The 26667-nt window shown below is 38.1% G+C and overlaps 4 protein-coding genes across 4 annotated transcripts in view; 3 read left to right on the top strand and 1 right to left on the bottom strand.

The window, feature by feature from the left end:
* Ino80 (chromatin-remodeling ATPase INO80) overlaps window positions 1-26368 on the top strand; it is a 43547-nt gene extending 17179 nt beyond the window's left edge. Inside the window, exons 10-15 of the mRNA XM_064693163.1 lie at window positions 3996-4154; window positions 4720-4822; window positions 5688-5818; window positions 8303-8618; window positions 23111-23365; window positions 25938-26368. Coding sequence (XP_064549233.1) covers window positions 3996-4154; window positions 4720-4822; window positions 5688-5818; window positions 8303-8618; window positions 23111-23365; window positions 25938-26209 — 1236 coding nt within the window. The 3' untranslated portion in view covers window positions 26210-26368. The remainder of the gene's footprint in view (window positions 1-3995; window positions 4155-4719; window positions 4823-5687; window positions 5819-8302; window positions 8619-23110; window positions 23366-25937) is intronic.
* LOC135436385 (putative serine protease K12H4.7) lies at window positions 656-2497 on the bottom strand. The gene is made up of 7 exons (XM_064693969.1): window positions 2278-2497; window positions 2023-2204; window positions 1733-1968; window positions 1476-1674; window positions 1263-1411; window positions 919-1206; window positions 656-859 (listed from the first exon to the last, which is right to left on the bottom strand). The coding sequence occupies exons 1-7, from the start codon at window positions 2413-2415 to the stop codon at window positions 717-719; spliced, it is 1335 nt and encodes a 444-aa protein (XP_064550039.1). The 5' UTR covers window positions 2416-2497; the 3' UTR covers window positions 656-716.
* Window positions 15656-16805, top strand: LOC135435907 (uncharacterized). The gene has a single exon (XM_064693164.1). The coding sequence runs from the start codon at window positions 15837-15839 to the stop codon at window positions 16689-16691; it is 855 nt and encodes a 284-aa protein (XP_064549234.1). The 5' UTR covers window positions 15656-15836; the 3' UTR covers window positions 16692-16805.
* LOC135435908 (uncharacterized) lies at window positions 18017-19021 on the top strand. The gene has a single exon (XM_064693165.1). It carries the CDS (start codon window positions 18158-18160, stop codon window positions 18926-18928), a length of 771 nt encoding a protein of 256 aa, XP_064549235.1. The 5' UTR covers window positions 18017-18157; the 3' UTR covers window positions 18929-19021.
* Window positions 26369-26667: the final 299 nt, after the last annotated feature.

Below are 26667 nucleotides of genomic sequence, written 5' to 3'. Positions count from 1 at the left end.
TTGGCCTAAAACTTTGTAGAGCCCAGTGCCATGCAGTGCTTTATCAGTTCTATAAGTCGAGCCATTTTCAAAGCAAGTGAAATCGAGCGAATTTTATTTGTACGATTCACTCAAAGTATTCTCAGTCATTTCGACAAGCTGATAATGGTTATCAAGAATGAGCCCTATTATATATTTTACATCGATTTTAAGTTGATCATATACGCTTGATCGCAATCGATAGGCAATTGGTAAAACGAGAGAAAAGTTTACACGAACCCGTTTTAAATGAAATCCTCGGACTAATTTGGAAACAAATGCAGGCCATTTGCCGCCTTTTATGCCCAAAGGACAAGACAATATAACACCTCAACCTTCGCCCAGGATTTAAACAATGAATCCTGTTCTTGACTTAGCTGAACAATGAGTTGTATATAAATATACTGCTCTAGTTTTTAATTCATGCGTGGGTTACCTAATATACAGCTTAAATAAGGAAAGTTATTCTAACCTTCAGATTCAGCATCTAGTTTTTCATAGGAAAGAATCGGCAATTGAATTCATAATTTTGTATTATAAGAAATAGTATTTTGATATTCTTTCCAGCATTAACACGCATATTTGACTTTCTATTTTTTATTTTTTAAATCCTCTTTTTTGAAGGAACCTATGTTTTGCATTTGTTTAATATCTCACGTTTATTTTTTACAAATTTGGTCTATTGAAAAAAATAAAAATTAACATTTTGTAAGTGTTTCCCGAGTGTTGCCCCCGCCATTTATCCAGCTCTCAATTAGATCGAAGCCTTTTTGCTTAGCAGCTGCAAGAGCGGGAGGATCATTTGGACTGCGAGTTCGCAAATCATGGCAGTGAGCAATTCCTGCGTAGAATTCACGTAGAGTTTATAAAATGGATTTAAATATTTCAGTCAATTCGTACCTGGTATCACAGTGGCGCATTCGTCAACTATACCAGTCCATCTCCAGGGATCATCTTCGGCTTTTGTGAAATAAATGTGATCAACATTGGGCCTAGAACCTCCATATAGTGCGTTGATTTCATCAACTTTTTTACTTATATATTCAATGGTAAATTTAGGACCAAAATCCTCTTTACACTGTGCAATTAAGGTGGAAAACGGCTTTCTGTCACCGAAAGGCTGATGTTGTGAGCTTGTGGTTTGGAAGTTACCGAACTCATTGCAAGATTGATAAAAATACTGACGGGCTGAAATGAGTATCTAACTAAATCCATTCATTAGACATAGAAGAAAGCATATTTACTTGAATGATCCTCTGAAAATTCAATTTCATCCTTGTTACCCACTTCTGGTATTTTTGAGCTGAGATGCTTTAGCACTAAACCGAATTCGACAATGTCATTGCTATCAACCGCAGTTATATTTATGCATATTCTTTGGAACATGGATATGCTGAAAGAAGTGTAAATATTAATATACGGACTTTCGGATAAATAAATTATTTAATAAGTCTCACTTGCGATGCTGCACATGAGTTGCTATTATCTCATCCATGTTGTTATATTCGACAGTTAAGTTGAGTTGCTGAAGCAATGTATAATTTTCATCGTTGGCTTTCTTATGTTTGAGGTAAGCTTTGCTAAAATGGTCAACTTGATCGTAACATGCATCTCCACCGATCTTGCGAATTGATTTACCAACACTTATGTAAGCATCTGATTATAAAAGAAAGGCTTCAGTCTCAAAGCAACTGTGCGACTGTATAAACCATACCAGAATAGTCCAATCTGTAGTAGAGTCCCGCGCAAGATGACCAGCCGCCGTCAATTAATTCAGGATAATCCTTCCGAAAATAGGCTACCATGCTTCCTGCATACGAGCATCCGATCATGATGACCTTAGAGTTGGCTAGTCCGGGAACTGAGGCTTTTTGGTGCCTTACGAAATGGGCCAGATCAGCTAGGGCTTGCTTCATAGTCAAATATTGCAGGTTCTCAGCGGTTAAATTTCTGTTGGATCAGCTGATTTAAAACTATACTCTTTGTACATTACGCAATACTCACTGTACTGGATGGCTGTTGCCGTAATAACGATGTTCGGTTTGAAACGCATAGGCATTGAACTTTTCAGCCAATTCGTAGAACATGCCACACAATTCGCTTTTTACTGCTAAAGGCCATTCCCCATTCACATTGATAAGGATGGGTCCACCAGGCTTATAAAAAGTATCACTCTCCGAATAACGCTGAAATAAATAATTAAATTAAATGTTAACTTACTAATAGAATATAAATGTTATTCACACATTATTAACTTGCCATTTGCCATGTGCGCGTCTCGTTCTCATCGAAATGATCCAATTTCTGCTCAATCCATAGTTCCTTCTCAGTAAAATTGTCATTAAAAGCCGTGGCCAATTGCGCGATGATCAGAATTATGAAGTGTTGTAGATTCATTGCACTCCAAAATGATCGAACTGATCCCTGATGAATAACGACTACCGCCAACTGTCAACCGCTAAATGACAACTGTCAAACTGTTAGTTAGATCATGTCTCTATAAATAGTCTAAGGTGCTTCAAACATTTAGCAAATGATACGGTTTTTAATATTAAAGGTGATGTCGATTATTTACACTTAGACCATAACAAATTAAAGTTACAATGAATTACATAAATGCATAACTATAAACATATGCATATATTCCTATATATATGGGTCTGCTAGATTTAATCCCAATTTAGAAGTTGAACGAAAAAATGAAATGGAGTCTAATACTCTGTTCACAGTGCAATTACTGCTTAAGCGAATTGAGTATTGTGTTTATTGCGTTTGTGACTTTCTTCAACTTGAAGATTAGGAAATATTGATTTATTTAATTTTTTTGGGCGGGATGGAGCCACTAGTGGATGCAAGAGCACTTGCCAGATTTGGGTAGTACGACGCGAAAATTTTAGTGTTAATCCTTTCAGAAGGTCTTGAGTAGTCTACATGCAAATTTTTTTTTTCTGTTTGGCTTGTCATCGTCAAAAATTTAAACAATTCGTCAAAACAAATACCATCTATTTTACTTTTTAAATTCAATATAAAGGCGTCTATTGCCTCTTAATTTTTAGTTATTTACATAACTCCTATTGAATTTATCCTTAGCATATTTACTTAAAGTTAATGTCTGTTCGATATATAATTCAATTTAGGATGCGTCTCTTTTAATAATTCTTATGATTTTTTCACTAACCCTGGAAATGTATCTTTACTATGTTCGACATAGTCATACCACCAGCTTTTAAAAGACGTTAATTTTATAAATGTTCAAAACATGTGCATCACTAATCAATAAGATTCTGGCTCTAGTGTTCTTTAAAAGTATGGCACCACTAAAATTCTGCTGTTGTTTTGCTTTCATTCAAATGAAATCCAGACTCTATCAAACGGAAATGGACTTTGGAAAGGGAAAGAGAAGAGGTTACGTCTGAAATTTAAGAGCACACTACACGTGTTCTAAATTCATTTCAATATAATTAGTTTCATCATTGCCGGATGTGGCAATCCAGAACCCTTGAAGAAGTGCTGCACACTTGCACTCTGCACACGTCCCAAATAAAAAGGGTAGTCCCTGCTCAATAATAGATAGCCGAAATAGCCGAAAACAGGAAAGGAATATAATTCGTAGCACGACAATTGGATTATTGAATAGTCGTACCAGCAATTAATATGCAGCGCGGGCAAATGCGACATATCAAAAGGACAGCGAAAGGATGTGAGTGTCCGATTCCCATTTGCATATTCATTTCACCCAGTTTTTTTTAGGCACATCTCAAAGATTATTAGAGATTAAAAGACATACATAGTGCAGTATGTAGGTTTTCTTACATAAATATTTTACTTTTTCAAAAATTCCAGCAGAAAATAAAATTGAAAAAAAATCTTACATTTAAAAAGCGGTGTTTACTCTAAGCGTGCAGACTTACCTATTTTGATTTTTATTTAATTTACATTAAGAGGCCTAATTTTGTTCCATCCCTATCTCGTTGTAGGTTATCTTCTACGATTCAGATTGGAATCCCACCGTTGACCAACAGGCCATGGATCGAGCGCATCGCCTGGGCCAAACCAAACAGGTGACAGTCTATCGACTCATCTGTAAGGGCACCATCGAGGAGCGAATTCTACAGCGGGCGCGCGAAAAGAGCGAGGTAAGAAACCCACTCGGGCCCAGGAAACCGCAAAACTCTATTCAGCAAACTGAACAAAAACACGTCGCTTGGAGTTTCTGCTTTCTTTTGCCACATATTAGGCACGTGCGCGGACTTCCCCTGCCTGAATCGGAGTTGCATGCCGCATTGTTGCGCCTTATTCAAAATGCTAAATGAAACTCGAGGCGCACACATGAAACACTTGTACACGATGCGCATTGTTGGGGCAGCTATAAAGGCACGGGTAAACCGATACCGGAAATTAATTATACAATTGGTTAGGCGACATTTTGGTTACGCCTTTCAGTTCTCTTTTAAAAAAAAACCATTCAGGGTACATATTTTTTGTTGAGTTCTTTGCATTTATTAGTTTAATTGCCGAACTCTTGATTATCATATTAAAGTGCTTAGGCCGCCAGAACGGAAGCTAAGTAAGTCTATGCGAAGCCCCAGGCGCTACTCAATTCTACGTGTTTCATTTCATTTCCTGCGGCACTGCTCTTTCAATATTTTCGGCATATTTATGCATATTATTTATATATATTTATATTCATATTTTCTACAGATACAACGTATGGTTATAAGTGGCGGCAATTTCAAGCCCGACACACTCAAGCCCAAAGAAGTCGTCTCATTGCTCTTGGATGATGAGGAAATTGAAATGAAATGTAAGTTGTATGTGGGTGCTTATTTAAATCTCCAAAGGTAGAAAATTATAAAGGTAGATAGATAGATAGATTATTAATGAAACAGTAAACTAAGGATATCTTAGATTATAAATAAAACAATAAAGTAAGGAAATCTGCGTCGCACCGATGATTTATTACTCTTGTAGACGCCTTAAGGTTTAACAGATATGTAAGAATAGAGAAGAAAGAAATTTTGATAAACAAAAAAGTTGCTTATTTATTTATGTTCTGACCGATCATTTCTTTGTCAGCTATATGATATACTGGTCCGATATGGCCAGTACTGACATAATACTGCCTACAGAAAGACGGACCTATGCAAAGTTTCAAGAGGTTAGCTTTAAAACTGAGGGACTAGATTGCATTGAAACAGACAGATGGACAGACGCCTATGGCTTAATCTGCTCGGCTGTTGGTGCCGATCTAAAATATATATACATTATAGGGTCGTAGGAGTCTCTATATATGTATAATATAAAGCTGTTAATTATCAAAACTTTTAAGTCAAGTTCAAGTTTTAAGGAATCATCCGAAAAGTTGGGCTTACCACTGTGGATATTCAATAATATAGTATATACTTACCTTATCCTGAATCGAATCCCTTTAATTCGCTTTATTTTACCCAAGTACCAAAGTCTTATATGTAAGGGACTGAATTTAAAGATTTAATGGAAGAATTAAAGAATAATATGTATATCTTTAATAAGGAATACGGGAAAAAGACTAAGGCACATTTGTTAAATACTTACACATTGCTTTGATATTATAATTAAATAAAAAGTCCACGTATACTTATGCTTATGCGTAATAAAATGTAATTAACTCTATTTTGTTTGTTTAACAGATCGCCAGGAAGTCAAGGAGCAGGTAAAAGAAGAGATATCCTCCTCTTCGTCACCCATCACAACAGCAACATCAAGAATATCAACGCCAGCTGCAAATTCGAGTGAACGTAAGCGACGCAGGCCAAATAAGGTGAGTAAATGCCCAAAAAGGGACAGCCACTAATTGTTTAATTAAAAGAGAAAGAGCTATGCAAATCGATATGCGTAAAACTAAAGACTTCCGGCCAAAAGCAGTTTTTATCTGAGGCATAAATCTCGTTCCTGCACTGCGCACTTTTACGCATGATCCGACTGGCTGTTAATGGCCACTTATTAGACCAAGTTTACACTTGTTACACGCGGCGACAGGTTCCGCAGTCTCAATGAAAGTAAATGATCTTTTAAGTGAAGTTCAAATTGCGACTCGGCCATATACAGCCACAGCAGAGGCGGGGGGTAAGTGAGACAGCTTTGAGTCTGGCTCTTTTGTTGTTCTTACTTGGGCACTGCATGGTGGTCATGGTCACGTGATTCATGCAACAGCAACAACAACAACAACATCAACATCGACAACAACAACAGCATCAGCAGCAGCAGCAACAACGACAATTCAATTTGCTACAAGACTCAACTTGTCTTGGTCTGTTACGTAGCGTGCTTTGAACTTGCTGCCAGCTTTGGGCATATTCGTAGTGGATCTGGTGCTGCTCCGGCTGCCTATATTCATTCATCCAAGTGTTGTGTTCCCTACATCCATATACATATACAAATACGTATACATATGTATAAAGCAAACACTTTGCTTTAACCAACTTGGCTCTTCTGTCCAAGTCTTGGAAAACAGTTTCAAGTGCCTTGTGCCTTGGAGTCTTTAGTAGGCTTGTGGGGTGCTGGTCGGCTCTTTTCGTTTTGGTTTCGCTAAATGATTTTGTGCGTTCAATGGAACACTGATTATGGTCTGTTGCCTCTTTGTCTTTTCATTTCTCTCCGATTTTGGTTAGTTCTACTCGTAGGTCTCTGCCTCTCCTACTTACGGTCTCTGTGCTTCTTCGCCTGAGAGGGGGGCGGACTGCACTCAAGTTCATATACCACCACAACATACAGACGGCATATAAGTATTTTAATGGCACGCAGCCATCTTTTTTCTGCTTCTTGTGGACTGCTTCTTCTTGTTGTGCATCTACATAGTCTGGTTGTCAATTGGAAGTTCAAGTTTCAAATTCTTGTACTTAATTCAAGTTTGAGGTTAGCTAGCATTGGCCATCGAGCGAAGCCAAGCGATACGTTTGAAACTGATTGCAGCACATTCATGTCAAAGATATTTATTAAGTTTTTAACGGTTTCTTGGTCGTAAATACGGCCCGGCTAGGGGGTACTACTATATGCTCCATTGGTTTAAGTGGGTTGGCTTAAAATGTCGATGGCCTGCTTATGAAACCATGGGGAAAAGGGGAATTAGAAAATTGTTAAATGCATTTCAGCTGTCATTGGTCAAAATTATTTAAACTGCTTTATTTTTGGTTTAAGCTTTTGTAACCTTTTTCAATTACGCACTCTAGTCTTTAATAAAGATCGTAACTTAGTACACAGCATGCTCTCGCTTAATCCAACCCACTAAAAATTGGGCATAATGCAAAAACCCGTAAATGCAAAAACTGATGTAATATTTTCAATTGGCCAACGACATAAAGAAAAACTATTTCGACTAGTCGATCGGATAAATATAAATTTAGTGGAATAATTAAAAATAAATAATAAAGAAATTTCGATATTTTTTTTCTTCACTTTGCTACCACTTTGTCTAGAATTCTAAGAAATTGGTTTTCGCTTTTATCGAGGTTTCGTATTGACTGTCATGAGCGAGGGCCTACTGTACTTCCTAAGCCAAATATTTGGCACTCTATAGCCCATTTATAATGACGATTAATGATCAACAATAAAAACTAAAAATACATGGAATTGTGTGTTACCGAATGTGTAAATGTCCAAGCTGAAAATCGTTTTCAAAGCTTTAATATTAAACTCAGCTGCAATAAATCAATATGTACAAGTGCAAGTGGTGAAAAGCAATCAAAAGCTTTGCCCGGGCAGAGCTGGGTCAGAGGAGTTACATTATATGTATATTTAAAACGCCTATAGCACTGCTCACAGTAAAAGCTGCTACTGTGCTGCCTATCTAGATAATTGCTATCGAAATCTGTGCAAATTTTATGCTAATTTTTTTACATTTACCCTAGTGCCGTGTTACGCCCTGAAGCATAGCCATTTTGGTCTTCTCCCCAGTGGGTAAAGCATTCCCGGCCCCATTTTGACTAAAGCCAAAAATTTTATAGCGTCCTACTCAGGAGCTGACCAACCCGACAGCACTAGGCAATAACTCAAGTCGCAGTTTGGCATGAATTATTTTAATGCTACACAAATGAAAGAACAACATGAAGAACAACAAAAACAAGATCGGGCACTGGCATAAATTATAAGTGAAACATTTTTTGGACCAGTTGGTTAGGGTGGGTCGCACCGAAACGAATAGACAACGAGACGATATTCGTTATCTTATTTCCGTTGCTCATAAAAATGCTAATTGTTTTTATTGCTACATCAGGAATTAAACACATTTTTATTATATTTGTCTTAGGAGGCTAATATGGGCGGCATTACGATTCCGGCAAACGAAGAAGATGGAGACCGATGCAGCTCAACTGCCAAGCGCATCAAACAGGAGGTGGACGAGATCTCTATTGACGTAGCCATTGCCTCCTCCTCATCCAGCGCCGGCACTGACAGCAATAACCAAATCAGCCAAGAGACTTATGTGCCCGGTGCGATGCGTGTGCAGAAACAACCACAGCTGCAACAGCATCAGCAGCTTCAACTTGACGACGATTCCGATAATGAGGCTTTGGTAGTGGATGGCGATAGTCCGACAGCGATATCCCAAACAGAATCAATGAGTAAGTACCATGAGTTACAATTTAAACATATCATTAAAATAATGATTACCTTATGAAAAAAATAACCATAGAATTGATAACAACATCAGAACATACTTTTATATTTTAAGACCTATTTAAAGGTTGGATTTAGCTGAACAGCAGATAATGCAAAGCTTATCTGTATAAACAGATCTTATTATTCTTAAAAATGTGGCAGTAGTTGTAATTGAAATGTTTATTTATTTGATTTTGCTGGAATGGATAGCCACTTTTCAAGAAACGAAAAGCGAAAAGTGTTTGGCGTTCAAAACAATATTTGGAAATAGACTTTTATCGATTGCATACAAGTATAGATTATTTGAAATATAATTGATGTGCGCGGGCATATGAGGACCTACGTTCAAAATGTTCATTCTTTAGCTTTTATAGTCGGATGCACGGACCTGGCTGAATACCATGACCCTATAATTTTACTTTATGGGTACGAAAATGCTTCGTTCTGCCTGTTACATCCATTTGTACAAAATCATTATACCCTTTTTGGCCATTTTCAATAAGTTCAGCTTGTACTAAAGTATCCCCTTGTTAACTTGCCCCACCTTTTGCTAATGAGCAGCAACGTCCAATGTTCGACGCCTTCGTAGATTTGCGGTCTGCATATGTTACATCATATGCTCAAATTCTTAACATATTCCAATCACTTTATAATTAATAATTCAAACTATTTGGCAATAACGAGCGATTGCTAAGGCGCACAGAGCGAGACAGCATGTGCATCGCAGAATGTGGTCTACCAGCTAAACAAGTTGGCCCAAACAACTTGGCCTGTTTGTTATGTTATGAGTTGCCAATTATATGTGGGATGTGCAACATAAATCCGTGATTGCAGCTTGCTGGCCAGCCTAAAAAAACGCATGCATTCGATTTGCATTCGAAAAAATGTTGCTTAATTTCAAATTTGTTTAACAATTAACAAATCGAATGTACAAGAGACGTTGAAAAGTAGGCAACACGGCGTAGCAAAAAAAAAAAAGAAAAAAGGAAACAAACTGATGTTCAATCGCGACAAGTGCAACGTCAACTGATTCGACCCGTTGTTAAAGCCAAATTTGCTGGACAACAGCAACAGCAACAACAACAACAGCAGCAGCAGTATGCCGAATGTAACCTGTCGGCTAGCTTGGCCATTTGCAAGACCGCCTAACTATTTGCCTGGCTAACTGCCTCACAGATGGGTTTCCAATTCGATTCACGGAATAGCTGGAGCAAACGCAACTAATTTTCCCTATCGTAATCATTGACATACCCTGTATTCAAACAAAGTGGGCATAAATGTCTAATATACTAGCTGGTTAAATGTATATGCAAACATATCAAATTTGGTATGGGTATTATTTTCGTTTTCAAATACCATACACAGTTCAGCTAATTCGTGGGCCTGCAAGTAAAGAATTTTTTATTTATGTTTAGGTGAAGCCGTGAAAAGAAGGCATAAAGACCGAAAATTAGCTACGTCAAATATTGAGCATTATTTAGACATCGCAGCTAATCTCACCCATATCGCAAACTGCCTATACAATTATTTAAAAGTAATTAAGCTTAACCAACCTCAATAAAAGTTACACAATTGGTCAAAAAAATAAACGCCTTAAGCTTCAAGAAGCTGTTCGACGTACACATTTATTCATATACAAATGTGTAGTATATTTTTTGCCGGGGCTGGATTTTCTTTGAATTTTCTCTTTTATTCAAGTGCATGTGTTCTGCTTATGCTGGGCTCCAGTTCCAACTTATGATCTTCAGCTAAAGCTCTATGAAATAAGTTTAAAGATCGCTCATAACACTTAAATATTTGATTTGATCACACTTCACTGGGTACTGGGTATTTACTAGTCGAGTAGGCGTAACTGTAACATTTTTACTTGTGGCTGTTGTTTTTGCCTTTGTTACTGGCTGTCGTTGATAACGTTGTCATTTGTATTGGCCACCGTTTTTGTTAAGCATTTGCTATACACGTACGCAACCCAATTTAATATCACTCGTTGCCTGGAAATTGTTGCTGCCAGTTGATTATGTTCCCCAATGGAGCTCGCTTGTCAGTCAGCCAGCCAGCCAGTTAGTCAGTTAGACAGTCGCACAGTTGTTGGCTGTTTGTGTTTTTCGGCCTATTGATTTGGCTGTTACTTGTTTGCTTGGCTTATGCATTAAAATGCCACAAAAAACGAGGTGCTCATAAATATTTTTTATATGCCATTTCTTTGGTTTTTGCTTGCGGCTCTGCAGGGCTTGGCAAATGGAAACATCTAATTTAATCAATGGCTTCACGTGTTGTGGCTACATAAATTGTAGCTACATTTGCAGTTTCAAGTTTTCTTTTCTCTCTTTCTTGATTTCGTAACTTTTTACTAGACATTTTTTCACTGTTTATTATGACCCATAATGAGAAACTGTCATAATAGGCGACATTAACGTATTTCCCGTAACTTTAAACAATACAATTTTAAATTAAAATATCTTTTACTATTTGGTGATCTAGATTAGATTTACTGTAAAGCTGTTTTTTTCGCAATTATTTTGAACGTAAGTGAAAACAAGGTCAGACGATGCTTTTGAAAATTCAACCAATCTGAAGAATAAAATTTCAAAAATCGTGAAAATTCAATAGAAACGAGTTTTACAAATTTACTAAAATTTACCTAATACATTTTATAATTGTTTTATTTTATCAAAATTTTCAATTTATAAAATTTAATTGTACATAAATTGTTGGATGAACTGTTAATTATTTGATACCGTGACATTGAAGAGAGTTCAAAATTATTTTGTATAACTGAACAAGCTTAAAAGTTTAAAGATATCGAAATTGTTTAATTGCTAGTAATGTAATTAGCAAATTATAATGAGGAATTCTCTTAAATTATTTTCATTCCAATTGTATTTATACAATTATACCACTTCCTCCAGTTTTTGCTCAACCCTATCCGCGAGTTCATCCAATTAAGCGTGCCTCACGCACTCGACACTACTTAAAAGTTAAAACATTTGCTTTACGAGCATGTTTTACTTAACTGCATTCCATTGTCAAGCACTTGATGCAGTACATAACATTGGATTTATCAGTGTTTCGTTTTCCTCTGTCTATGGCACATTTAACCACAGTTAATTTTATGCGGCAGGATTTTTTAATGTTTCTCGCTTCTCCGCTGCATTTTTGCGCTATTTGCTGTTTCTGAGGTTGTAAACAATTTTTTCCCATTTTTCCGGCAACGTCGCTTGAAATGTGGGCTAATTTTACAATACAGGAGGTAGTCCACAAATCATCCGGTCGGTTAGTTAGTTAGGTTGCCAAGTAGTTGGTAGTAGCTGTAACGCGCGAGGCATTCAAATTGCAATTCCATTTTAATGCTGGCATTGTGTAATAAAGCCGAGGAAACAATTTTTTAATTGATTTTCATTTAAAACATTTCATTTTCAAACGGACGCGTGCCAACTGCTGTCGATTTGATTGTGAAAGATACTTTCCCAAAGAGTCAATTAGCGAATCAGCAGATACTATTGAGGCACCGCCCATTCGAAAAATGTGACACAGCCAGCCAGTATTCATTATTCATTAGATTTATCATAGATCCTTGTCCACTTTGTCAGTGCTGCTTGTGATACATATAAATAATTAAAGAAACAGTTGTAAACAAGGTGCAAAACTCCCAAAGAACATGACAACGGCAACAATAATATCAACAACAACAATTTCAACTACAAAATCAGCAGAAATATCGAAAAGAAAAAATGTATCTCATAGAATACACGTTAGCCATGAGATACAATAACGTTGAAATCTTGGCAGCAAATCAAAACTGCGAACAAAAACGCTGATTGGCCACAAAAATTCACACAGCTAACAAATAATTACAAAATGCGCTTCGATTGCATGTGAAGAAAAATAAATAAAAACAAGAAAAACTGTTTATGGTCGACAGACCGAATATTATATACCCTTGTAGGCATACCGCATACGTGGAAACTAGTAAACCGAGTTTAGCTTAAATGTCTTGAAAACCAAAATAGTTTTTCATAAAAGAACTAATCTCGGTCAGTTTAAAATTGACAAGCACTAGAATTTTGACCGATCGTTTCTACGGTAGATAAGATATATTTTTTCCTTGTTGATAAGATGTATTTATATGTAAAACTTAGCTTAAAACTTAAAACAAAGCTAGGTCTTATTCGGAGCAAGCAAGACTTTCATTTTCTGCGACAGATATATGATATAGTGGGCCGATCCTGCCGATTCTGACATAAGTAAAGTTGAGAGACTTATTTGCTAGATAGACAGACAGAGATACTTAACAGATCCGGAGATGTCTCCTTCTATGCGTTACACATTACATGACAAAGTTATAACACACTTTACAAGGGTATAGAAAGACTAGAGCCAAAAAAAAAAACTTCTCAAATGCCAATCACAAGGAATACGAAAAATGTGCGTTTTGTTGAGCTTTTATAAGAATTAACAATAAATTGCATAGGCTCGTTTGCTAATGGTTGTTCACAATTGTTGTTGTAGTTTTATTGTTGTTGATTTTCTGATTTTCTTAACTGGCGCTGGCGCATAAATTTACACCTTATTGGCCCCCATAGCGCCCAGAGCGAGTACGTGCCCGGGCAGCACCCAGCACAAACTCGCAAAGACTCGTTTCCACGAATACCAGTGAGTGTGTGTAGATGGATCACGGATCAGATTGGCAGTCGCAGTCGCCACTTGTCTATTTGATTTAAAACTTTATAATTAAAGTGGTTTTGACTTAAATTGGTTAATCATATTTATATTTGAAGTATTCCAACAAAAAGTCATGCACAAAAAAGTAAATGAATAACATTCAAGCGTAAATGAATTATGAATTCAGAAGAATTTGCTTTTGGAATTGCTGTGCTGTGAATATGCGAGTATATCTAATTTAAATTCGAGAATTTTGTCTATCCGCAGAAAAAGTGAAGCAATGCCGTTTGTATAATGATTAGTTAATTTTCCAAAATTGGTTTTAAGCAAAACATTAATTAAAGTCGATTGGTTGAGGTTTTAAAGTTCGGCAAGAAATGTCTAAACAGAATGTCTTAAGTAAAGGGCTGCCCCACAGATTGTTGAGAGATTAATTCTAGTCTTTTGCTATTGAAATAATGGGTCATAGACTAATATGAATTGTAATATAGATGAGATTTTCATGAATGAACATAGTTTTCAAAGTATCCGTCTCCGATATTCGAAATAAGCTGGACGCTTCCGCATAAATTGCGGTCAATCTAACATAAATTGAATTTTAGATCTTAATTCGCGATACTTTTTCGTATAGCCAATTCCTGTAAAGTATAAAGTCCGGCAAAATATAATAATAAATTGAAGATGTCATCTCCGAACCTATAGAACATTTAAGTTCCACCACTCTGAAGATATAAAACTGATATTCGGTATATCTGCATTTCCAACAAATAGTTGCACAATTTCTACGAAAAGATTTACCTGTTCAAAAGAGTTTTGGAATCATCGCAATATTATAAATTGGATTCCCGTTTAATATGGTCAATGTTATTCATGTTTTATTTGTTGGCCATAGATAGATGGCATTTTATGTAAAAATAAACACCTGGAATTTATAAATGTTTGAACCTAGTCCCGTATATTATGCGCCCACATTTAAACACAATGTAAACGGCTCAATCACGACGCACTGCATCGGAGGAGTATCGCAAATCCATGTTGGCGACACGCATTCGAGGTCATAACCCAATTCCTTTTGTGGTCGATTGTCCAACTGCTTGTCAAGTGATCGCTGCCCGAACTGGTCTGGCACTGGTACTGGTAGTACTCGTACTCGTACTCGTACTTGGTGCTGTTTTATCATCAATAGCAGCTGTAAGTATTTCCCGAATGCCATGGCCATCCATTACTGAAGCTTTGACCGTTGCTTCTTGGTCTTCGGTCTTCGGTTTCTGGTCTCTGGTCGGTCGATGCCCAATTGAAATTCGGTGCGCATTGCAATTGATCGCACTTTTTGCCTTGTGATTGTGCGAGTACCTTTCTAACGTTGTCGTCGTCGTCGTTGTTGTCGTCGTCGTCGTTGTCGTTGTTGTTGTTTTTGTCGTCTTCTGGCCCGTTGGCATTGTCGCCCATCTTCATTATCATCCATGCTGCCGCGTGTTGCATTTGATGATGTGCATCGCCGCCGCCGCCGCCGCTAGCAGAATGCAACAACGTTGCCTTCATGTCGCCACCGTCGCCGTTGTCATTGTTGTTCTTGTTGCTGTTGTCGTTGGCTGTTTGTTGGTTACCGTTGTCATGATTTGTTGTCGCCAGTTTCTAACCTGGTCATACCACGATTTTGTCTGCTTTTCCTGGCTTGGATTGAATTGCTTTTGCTTTCGTGGTAGTAGCCAGTCTTGTTGCTTGAAGAATTTTAATAATTCCTAAGGTTTTTTCTTGTACCCCTTGAGCATTTCCTGTTGGCCTGCCCACTGCCGGAACTGTCCCTCTAAGGACAAACTCGCCAAGTTCAAAGTCATCAATCTGAGTGCGGCCGTAACTCGCACTCGACCGCAGAGTGCTCATAACATGTGTGAAATTGACACCACATATGCCATTGACTGGCCCTGGCGGCGGAAACAAAAGCAATTTTACGCTACATTTGCTTAATGATACAACCCTCGATACGAGGAGGCAGCTGTTCTTTTCGAATTTCTGGAGCTGTAAAAAGAAGTACTTGAGAGCAACTCGCCAAAAACTAAAAACAACTGGCCTTTTAAGAATTAAGGATATAATTAGCATGTATCGATTATAAGTAGAGTTGCTGGTGTTACAGGAAACGAAATAATCAGTTGTCAGAGGTTGAAAGATGAACTTATTTCCATACTGCCTTGCATTCCAACATTTTCCACCCGTCGGGGTGGATTGAATTGAATTGGCATTGAATACATGGTTTTATTGTTTAATACTTGGTTGTGTGCTTACCCGCATTCTGTTTAGAAATATAGCCATCCGTGCGTTAAATGCTTTGAGTAACTAAAATGTTTCATCAAATTAATATCCTTCTCAACTGGCTTATTCAGTATTTTTAACAAAATGCAAACGAGTTTAAACATAGTTCGAATGTACAGACCTTCTAAATTTGTTTAAAATTGTCGATTTTATTTGATTAAAAATTAGTTTTTTCGGCACACTACGACACACTAAATTTGTTGTGTAAAATGGACAGCAAATGGGCTCGTTGGGAGGAGTGGGCGGAACGTAATGCAAAGCCCAAACTTAAATACTCAGTGCCCAACATGCCCCAACCACCGACGCGTTGGCAAAAGCCTGGACCAATGGATCGACAAGAGTGGATTGATTTTCACAAATGGGCCAAGGTAAATGCTCGTCCACTTCAGCACCAACCCGAACCAAAGTCGGCTGCAGCACCGACACCGATGCCAAATCCGATACCGGATCGATCGACTCCGATTTCGCCTTTGGTTTTTATTTGTGTTGCATCCGAATTGCAAGCCGAGAGGGATAGAAAAAGTGAAATACAAGAAAATCTCGTAAACCTGAGTCAGCCGAAATACAGACGGGAGAAGTATTCGGCGCCACCCAAAAGGGAGCATGCGTATCGGCCGCAGCTCTCCAATCGGCCACCAGCGAAACCAGAGCGTGGACGGCCCACGGAGAAGCCGAAAGTGCCGTGCTGTTTTCAGCACGAAGAACTGAAGATAAATTTCTGGTCAAATATGCGTTTCAAAATTTCCCGAAATGCACTAAAAGCCAAGCCTTCGAAAAAATGTGCTGAACTGGCCAAGCCGCGTACCTATCCACCTAAACTACATTGTCCATTGCCGCCGAATACGGATGAGCAGATACCCAAGCGCAAGAAGATGTCTGCAAAGCGATGGAGGGAACATCTCATGCGCCTAGAGTTTCTCTCTCTGCCGAATCCCCGTGTCCTGGCCGATCTAGATCTCTCCTTTCCCAATTTGATAGGTCCTGCAATGCAAGTGGGGTGTTTATGTAAATATTGTGGTCGCCCAACGAGTAAACCAGTGTACTACAATTTGATGGATGAATGAACTATATAAGCATACGTTCATTCCTCCAGCAAATCGTTCTTCACTGGATCATGGCACATTAGCAGTCATTTGTTAAAATTAAACGTTGATAATTACAGACTCAATTGAATTGAATTGAATATTTGAAATATTTAAGGGATATCTCGTGATAAGATCCTGAATTTGTAAGAAATGCTACTGGTATGAATGCTCAAGGATTCGGTTTTGAACCGAACTGACTCGAGCACACAATTTAAATGTTTTATTAACCAGGAATCGTATCTTTAATCGAATTAGTTTTAAAAAGAACAGCAAAAACTAATCCAGACCATATATATTTTACAAATGGTTTGGTTAAAAAACATTTATTTTTCTTTACATTAATATCAGAAATCCGAATATGAGACAAATGTGTAATCTGAGTTTAGAGATACCGGAGCACCAGAAATCCAATCGTCAAATATTTGGTTTGGATTTGCGGTCATATTCTGACATTTTTATACACATCTTCAGATACCGATAGTTTTTGGAAGCACACAACTTTTTTCACAGAGAGTATTTTAATTTTTAATTTACATGGCAATAAGAGTAGTATACGAATGTTGTGTTCCTTATCGGATGAAAATATAATCCTGGATTAAACAATTTTCTTTTTTAGCTACTGTTAAGGTTGTGTGACAGATCAGAATTTTACAATTTTACATACAGACAAGTTTTTCATATAATATAAAGTCGGACGAAAACTTTTCGTTTTCATTTGGTTGGATTTGGTGACTTATTTTATATTTTTATGTATGATTTTCATTAGGCTTGCAATTTATTTCATTTATCTCCAATATATTTCGACATTATCCTAGACCATAACGCTTAAAACAGATACCAATTGAAAAAGGGCCCAAATATATATACAAATTATATTGTTGGTTGTCTGGCCTTTACCTTTCTGTTTGTAAAAACAGTTTGAGTTTTTCATTGCCAACTTTGATCTGGAGTCAGTCAAAAGCTTAACTAAAAGTGATGTTTTTAGTAGTGAAAAATAGATGTATTCAAAAGATATCAACTTAGACTTTAGACAACTCGTATACGCCGGACTGCATGCTTAAGAAATCTCGCTGCGATAACCAGAAACAATTGATATCAGTTCCAAATGGTTGAGAGTTTGCATGTAGAACTTTTGTGCATGTACGAGTTGTGGATGCATGTTCTTTAAAGCAACAATCCTAGTAGATGACGAAATGGTTGTCATTAGAAACTTCAAACTTCCAATATAGCCGGCCGAGAGCCAGGTAAATGTCAGTGTTTTAAACTTTTTAAAAGCATGCGTTGTGTAGCTGGCTAGCTTTGAACCCTTTCATTCTTTCTATAAGCCTCTAGAAAAAAACATCTGCTTACAGGCGAAAAAAAAAATTTTATTTTTAAATCTGAAGTTAAAAGTTTTAATTTCTATTCATTCATTATTATTTAATTGAAAACTCGGATTTGTCAAAATGAGCTTCATCAATGAAGATGGCGAAACGGATGAGAAGAAGACGATTGAGGAAGAGGACAAACCGGCGCCTTCATGGGTTGAGTGGTGCGAACGCAATGCTCAACCCATAAGGCGGTGCAGACCGAAAGTGGAGCGCGAACTGACGCGTTGGCAGAAGGCGGGACCTATGAAAAAAAAGGAGTGGAAAAAGTTCTTTGCGTGGGCTTTGGAAAAAGCAATGCCAAAGGAACCTCCGCTGGTCGAAGTGCCTATTCCTTGCCCGGCAAAATACTTGCCCTGTGGCCGTGAAAAACGCAAAATGGATATGGAGGACTTGGAAGAGAGCATGGAGAAGTTGTCCAAGCCACTTGAGCGTAAAATGACTCCAAAGCACGAGTACGAACGTCCATTCTACGCCTATTCCCCGGTCATTGTATGGGGCCAGCCTCCACACCACGACAAAGGTCGACCATTTCCCCCACCCTTTGTACCCTGTTGTTTTCCCAATGACGATATAGAGGACGAATTCTGGGCCACTTTGCGCTTTCCAGTGCGGCCGTCCGCGCTCAAGGCGCGCCCCACGGCTCGTATCCTTAGTTTGGCCAAGCCGCACATAATGCCACCAAATCCGCCGCATTGTCCCATTCCAAAAAAGACCCCGGCCCCACTGGAAGTGCCGCCACCGAAACGAAAGAAGTTTACACCACGTGGCTGGCGCTTGCACCAAATTCGCTTGATCTACCTCTCGAAGCCCGTGTCCAGACCAGAGTTCGAGTATTTCTATATGTGAATTTGTGAATCAATATGGCACTTTTTCGGTACTAAAAAATTCACTGTGTGTAGTTTTAGGCTTGTATTAAAAAATGTATATATCCAACCTCAACACTTATACGTTTTAAACTATCTTCATTTACGAATACAATTTGCAATCTTCAATTGCAGTAAACTGACTAAGCAAAGTCGCTAAAAAATTAACAATTTCACGCTGATAAAAATTGCAATTTATATCCTTAACGGCTTAAACAGTAGCCACGGCCACAGCTGGAGCCACAGTAGAAGTCACATAAGTAATCCAAGCGCCCAAATCTGCCCAAGCCCAAGATGCACTTAGTCATGGCAGGCGCATTAGAGTCTCACAGTCAAAGGTGAGCTGCCGCAGAGAACGGCATTGTGCTTCAATAGCCTTCGCTCCTCCTCCTCCTCTTCCTCCTTCGTTACCTTCTGCGCCGACTGGCTGCCAGCTCCAAATTGCTGTTTATCAAGCGTAACAAACATGCGTCACATTGACTTTAGCTGGCCGGGCTAGGATCAAGGTTCACAAATGATCATCAGTCAAATCAATTAGATAATTGAATGAATGATTTGTAAAATCCGATTATATGCGCTCTTCCTTACACACAGAGTACCTTATAAAAATAAGTGATTGTATATGTGTGTGTTTGTGTGTATGTCTGTATATATAGCTGTGCGTCTGCATAAGTCCGAATATCTTGTCTTGCCTTCTTCCCGCCCTTTCGTGCTGAGTGTGCATTATGTACAAACTTTCATAACAGCCAAATACAATTGCATAATGTCTAATAACAAACACACGAAACTTTAACTTTATAAGAAACAAATAAATAAATGAAAATATCAAAAACGGAACAGTTTCCAGAAAAATATTGTCTTTCAACTGATTCCTGATATACAGCTACATAATACAGAAATTCGATGTTGAATAGAATTTTGCTCATATGTAGGGAGTAAGTTAGAACTCGTAAATGCTGGGATTGCTTAAGATATAAGATAAGCCAAAAATGAGTTGATTATACAAGAATCTAAGTTTTTACCGACTATTTCGATAATTGCTATATGATATAGTAGTCCGATCAAAGTCGATTCAGACATATTTGCAGCCTGCAACAGAAAAAAGGAACCTACGAAAAGTTTTATGTTAAAGCTTTAAGCATAAGCGACTATTTTGCATAGAAACAGACAGACAGATATGGATATATTGACTAGGCTATTGATGCTAATCAACACATAGTATATACTTGATGGGGTCTGAGAAGTCTCCTTCAACGCGCGTACGCAACATTTCGTAACAAAATTATTAAACCCTTTGGTTTTGGTTATTTATAAGATATTTTGACCAAGCTTAGCAGTTGCTTTTCAACTTTGTCTGTAAAACATGGACCACATTTTAAGCATAAGTCAACTATATCAAACTTCTCCCATAGGAATAGCCCTAATAAAAAATATTTTGTTTGATAATATTTCTGTTATTAAAAATATCTTAAACGAGCTCAACTATTAGAAACTTGCTCGGAGAACTAATATGCAACCATTCATCCCAAAATTGTTTAGGGACAATATAATAACTAATATATAATAAAACATTCCTAAATCTGTTCTTATCGTATAAATATTCTATATTTCGGACCTGAATAATAATCAATAAAGTGCGGGTGAGGAACCAGTGCAACTGAACTAACCAACCAACTGCCCAGAGTACTTCATTTTTCATTTTTCACAACATTTCCCCGCACAAAGTTGATAACTGGGCGAGTGAAATATGGTAAAAAGCGAAACTTTAGACAATTTTGGGTTTTCACCGCAATGCCACGTCGCCAAACGACAGTTGACCGAAATACATGGCTATAGCAGCAGCAACAGCTACTGCAATCAAAATAACGAATTGCCCAAATAATAAAACCAATTCAGGGTTTGTGTATGGTAAAGGATTGCCTTGGATTGAATATTATTGATAAAACTTGTGCCACAGGGCAGACAGACGGACAGGCAGGCAGCCCGGCAGGCAGGCATGCGATTCAATAATTTGGCACTCATTCTCGACTTTTGGCGCAGGTGTAACAACAATCGAAGCGATAGGCTGGCATCGAGTTCTAGAGCCTCTTATTAAAAACTTCCCAAGTTGGCTGCCAAAGTTGTAGACAACTCCGCAAAGGGGCCAAGCAACTGATGGCACCAACTGTTGTTGTCTGCATCCCATGATGATGATGATGGCGATGATAATGATGATGATGATGTGGATGGTTATGATGATCAGTCGACTGACGAGACTATGTCGATCATGACTGGGCGCTGATGATGAAGTTGATTGGGGATTGTGAAATGCGATGATGTTGCTGCACTTGTGGTGCATACCAAAATAGCTAGCGCCAGGCAATGTCGCCATTGCGACAGCAACAGCAACAACAACATGGAGTAACAACAACAGAATCAACAAGCACATTGTTGCCATCAGTAGTTGCTGCTGAGAGTTGCCTACTAAAGCCCGTCTCTTGGATTCTTTGTTGACTTTGTTTTATTTATTCAATTTACAGTTAACTTAAGTTAAGCAAAGTAAAAGGGAGATATACCGAAAAACATGAAAACCAAACAAATAAAAATTGTCTCCCATACGTACCTATGTACATGATGTACACTCAACCTCTTTTAGCTGGAATAGACAAATAATATATGCACACATTCACATTTAGATTCAGATTCACATTCGTATTCGCATTCGAATTGCTTGTCCTGTTGTTCTTGAACCCTGTGAGATACCATAATGTTTCGACTGGCTCTTTGGCTGGGATACGCGATTGCGCCCTGGCTAAAAAATGTAACAGGCTAATACAAATATGGGCATGACACACATAACGTGTAGGCAGCTACTATATCTCTGGTGACATCTGAGTGGGTGATTCGGGAGGAGAAAGTGATGAACAAATGTCAAGCCATACAACACGAGTGATAATTGAATTTTAAAGTAAGTCACAAAGAGCGGAAGAAAAAAGTTATATTCTCATTAAACGGGGCATGTGTCTACTATATATCTACAATTGTACTATGATCAAATTAAACAAAAAGATATATACAATTTTTGTGCCGTGCTTTTTCCTTCCATTGTCCCAAGCTATAAGAAATTCATTTGCGGCTTACTTGGGTGATTATTGATCTTTATGAGATTTTATATGGTCCAATTTTGATAATGATAAAAAAAATTACACATTTCAAGGCAAAAATATAGTAGACTTCACAACGGTTGAAAAATAAGTATCTTCCAATTTTAGGGGAGAGAACATATACTATAGCTGAAAAGATATACTAAGTTTGGTGTATTTACATTTTATAGGTTTCGAGTTATGTAAAAACACCATATCTAAAAATCGAAAATGATCGATATGCAAATAGATAAGGATATATAAAAAGTCACACATGGCCAGATCGGCACAGCTTCTCGTCCTGCTCAACATATATTTGCACAAACCATTGTAACCCTTTAACCTCGGGTACGTTTTGACCCATCAAAATAATAGAAATTAATCATTTTTATCGCATAGCAACGTTTTGTTTTAGAATAAGCTGACTTTATTAAATGGTAGAAAAAATTTGATTAGGGCACAACACAGTTGTTTATGTAATAATCGATATCTGTGTAAACGTAAAACTTAATGTCCACATGCAAAAAAAAAAAGAAATTATCATTTTTCCGTCCAAAATATCAAGTTAGACAATAGTATTCTGATTTCCTTGGAAAACGTTAAATAGTCTCTACCTAGGAATTAATCCCAATCCGGAATTAAAAATGAGATATAACCGAGTTTATCATTGCCATAATTCATTGATTTCATTATATAACCAATTCGGACTTTGAAAGTCTTAGAATGTTGTATATCCAAAAATGAGTACTCATAACAGTAACAACTGTTTTTCTAAATAGAGACTTCCAGTCAAGGCGGATAATTTACTGGCGCCGAAATGCATTTTTGGAGCATAAATTAGGATGTGCTGTTAAATTGTAACAATATGACGGCATTAAATTATACGTTTTGTTTTCTCTCCTTTTTTCTTATGTGTTTTACTGGTGGTTGCTTTGTGCCAGCTGTTTAACCGGAACCGCAAAAGACATTATAGTAAACCAACAAAAAAAAAAAGAAAAGAAATTACCCCAATTAATCAATAAAACCCATAATTCTTTTTGCAGACTTCCTGGGCGATTTTGGCAGCATGTCGATGCGGCGGCGGCACCACCCGCGCGGCACGAAGCGCGGACGACCACGTGGCAGCACAAGACGCGGCGGTGGCCATGGATCGTTGCAGCGCGTGCCGACACCGACATCGCCAGCGGTTGGAGCGTTGATGGCGACTGCGACTGCAACGACCACATCGCCGTTACCACAGCAGGAAACAGGCGGCGGCGAGACTGCAAGTGGCCTGCCCCTGCCAGCACACGAGGAAGGTAAGTGCAGCCAGCGGCATTTTATTGATCAGCTTCCTGGTACCCTACCCTGTTTATATGGACTCGAGTGTCACTTGTCGCTAATCGCCGACATAATCACGTTTATCGCTGCCTCTTTACATGCATATCTGCTTACATATGTATGTGTCTGTGTGTTTCTGTGTGTGTGTGAGTATGCTGCCACTCTCTTAACAATTGGGCACACTTGAGTGGCGCTTTGTGGTCCCTGCCCCTTTTTTCTCGACTCTTTTCGCTTTTGGCTGCCCGCATTTTTCGAGGATGGAAATTTCACTTGTAGTACGTGACAATTTTGGCGCAGCACAAACCATTTTCATTATATCATTATCAGATTCAATGGCATTTCCTGCTCCCCTTTTTACTTAAATATTGCGTTCTCGCCCCTTCACGCAGTCAGGCCAAATATTTGTTCAAAGATTTGCATCTGGCTGCATTATCGCTGATGTACAAACAGAAACAGCCCCAGGCGCAATCGATACTGTGACTACTCAGCATGTCGAGTACTTCCAAAGTGCCTGCAGTTGCTCTCGAGTAGTTTGGGGTTCCGGAAATTATACGGTATACAATGCTAGCTTCCTTAAATGATTTATGTAAATATTTTTAACATATTTTTTATTTCTCAGAATTTGTACTGTAAATCTTTACAAGTTTAGCACCTTCGTAAAGCTGCTATCGTATGCGTAATGAATCGAGCTGTTTGTACGATTTTCAAATGGATTCAGAGTGTGAACTACGCTTTCCTTCTATCTCTATATATAAAACTGACTGACTGACTGACTGATTGGTGATCAACGCACAATTTGTTGTTTACCATCCGATCGTCCTCAAACTCAATTTCAAAAATATTTGGACGGATTCATTTGAAAAGTGTTCCACACTTTTTGAAAAATGGATTTCTCCTTGGTGGAAATGTGGTCAAAGATTTTGTAAGTGACATTTCGTGCTCAAATTCATTTCCAAGAATCTATGTAAAAAATCATTTGAGAATTGTTTCACATTTTTCGCAAAATCAAAGCGTCCTCGAAGAAAAGTGCGATTCAAAGATTTATTTGGTGAAGTTTTAAGTTTTGTCCGATTTGCTTCAAACTTATTTTTAAAGCTCTACAGAAGAACTTAATAAACACGTGTTTCAGCGATTTGGGAAATTTCACCCGCAACAGTGGTAAAGGGGCGGAAAACGGTCGTATGAAAGTTGTTGTTTACCGTTCGATCGGTATCAAACTCATTTTCAAATATCTTTTAGGGAATATATTTTAAACGTGACACTGCCAAGAACGGGGTATTCCCGCTAGCTTATATATAAATCTTAAAAACGCTACACAAACAGTTTTTCAAGACTTCTGCCCAGATTTTCGCCCATATTCAATGCTTATATTTTGGAAAGCAATTCAATTAGCTAAATTTTAATGCTTCAGCTTCTTTCCCGGGCACGTTTGATTTGTTGTGCAGACTCATATTGATTCCTGATCATTTACAACGATGTTCATCGCTATTAACAGCAATTAGCTGCATTTTGCAAACAGCTGTTCAGATTTAAAGCCTGAAATTAATGCAAACAGCAGTCGATTTTCGTAGAAAATTGTTAACAATTTCGCAATTTCAATGCGAGTTTTCAGTTAGAAACACGATGGCGCACATGCCAAATTTGCACAACAAATGTTAATTGCATAAATCGGCTTAAACGCTCAGACGCAGACCAAAATGATGCTGGTGTAATACGTGTATGTGTGCGAGTGTGTGTACAGGGGTATAAGGGCAATGCGAATGCTGTGGGCAGTGCCAGACAACACGTAACAGTTATTAACTCTCTTCCTCCAAACGGAGACATAATCGCAAACGGAAATACAACAGAGGAAAGTGAATTGATCGACTATGAGATACCATATACTGACTACCAAATCCTGATAACAACCGATTGAAGATTCGCAGATTCCAAGATTGAAGTAAAGATAAAGTTTGGGAGCGTACAAATCTTCTGATTTTCTTTTATAAAATGATTTAAATGAATTTTTAATAATATAATTGTAAGCTTTTTTGTATTTCTAAATACAAACAAATTATTTAACATCACAAACAATAAGTGATTGCAGGAAAATGTATTTCATGAAATGTATATATGTCTGTTTTCTAAATGAATACGCCAGCATAGCACACGCTCCTTACAGCTACATGTGAGGGTATTTAAATGCACAGTTGCATAAATGCGACTTAACCACGATGGAGTGTGCTCTGTGCAGGACATTGTTGCCGGGCTGGGCTCGGCCGTGTGCCGGCAATTAAAATAACCACAATCGATGCGCCCCAAAGTATGCAACATTGTAAGCAAAATGAAAAATGCGGATCTGGCAGGACTCGGAGAGAACGTGCTGGCTCAAGCGCCAGTGGCATTAGTGACAATGTTGCCATTCCTTCCTCAAGCTAATTTGCATTCGTATTTGAGTGGAGAGCACTTCGTAGCATGTCCAACTGTAACACGCATTAACATTAACTAAGATTATTCAAATCGGAATACTGCAAGACTTTGTTGTCCACTCACAAAACGTTTCTTTTGCAGAAATAAATCCCACTCTTAGCGGTCTCGTCAGCACAATGGGCACACCGAGCACTTCGATGGCCAAGCGCGGACCAGGACGTCCCCGCTCCAAGACAGCGACGCCTGTTAGTCGTGGTTCACGCGGCGCACCACGGGCACGCCGGCCAATGGGGCCGCTGCTTGTGCCGCTTGGGCGCAGTCCAGATGCCACACCCCCAGGAAGCAGTCCGGCCACAAGTCGTGCGCCTAGTCCGACAACGCATGGAGAACGCGGCGCCGGAACACTCGATTAACTTTAACAATTCCATTGCGAGCTAATAAAAAAGGAGCAAAGCCCTCATGTGATGATGCAGTTGTTGTTAATAGCATTTACTGGCCACAGCTTATATTGAAAATTGTTAACTCATGACAAATCTAATAAAATAAATCACTTTACAGTAATAATTATAATATTTTGTTCTCAAAAGAGTATAGTTTTTTTTCTTCACAAAATGGCCTCAGAGCGTCCAAAAAATACAATTGCATTTTTAAATTATTGATGCTCAAAATTATGAATATGAATATTATGAATGTTTTAAACTTATTTTTATACTGTGAACCCATTAAATATGCTTGATGAGCATCAATATCAGAGTCGATCCAGCCATTTTTTCTCAAGGAATACAAGAAACGAAATATTTAAATGTGTAATATAGATTTCCTTATACCATACGCAAATCATGCTCAATTCACATCCCCCGTTTCCCTTCTA

This window comes from Drosophila montana, unplaced genomic scaffold (genome assembly GCF_035044405.1).
Source record: "Drosophila montana isolate Dmon_TW-CO22-7 unplaced genomic scaffold, ASM3504440v1 contig_3733_1, whole genome shotgun sequence".
In the NCBI taxonomy this organism is placed as follows: Eukaryota; Metazoa; Arthropoda; class Insecta; order Diptera; family Drosophilidae; genus Drosophila; species Drosophila montana.
The sequence above is the reverse complement of the archived record's forward strand: the minus strand, read 5'-3'. Positions and strand labels throughout refer to the sequence as shown.

Coding starts and splice junctions, on each gene's coding strand:
- LOC135436385 (XM_064693969.1), bottom strand. CDS start 2,415: ATGAATCTACAACACTTCATAATTCTGATCATCGCGCAATTGGCCACG. Junction 1,969..2,022: donor GGCAACAGCCATCCAGTACA/GTGAGTATTGCG, acceptor CTGATCCAACAG/AAATTTAACCGCTGAGAACC. Junction 1,675..1,732: donor CTACAGATTGGACTATTCTG/GTATGGTTTATA, acceptor TTTTATAATCAG/ATGCTTACATAAGTGTTGGT.
- LOC135435907 (XM_064693164.1), top strand. CDS start 15,837: ATGGACAGCAAATGGGCTCGTTGGGAGGAGTGGGCGGAACGTAATGCA.
- LOC135435908 (XM_064693165.1), top strand. CDS start 18,158: ATGAGCTTCATCAATGAAGATGGCGAAACGGATGAGAAGAAGACGATT.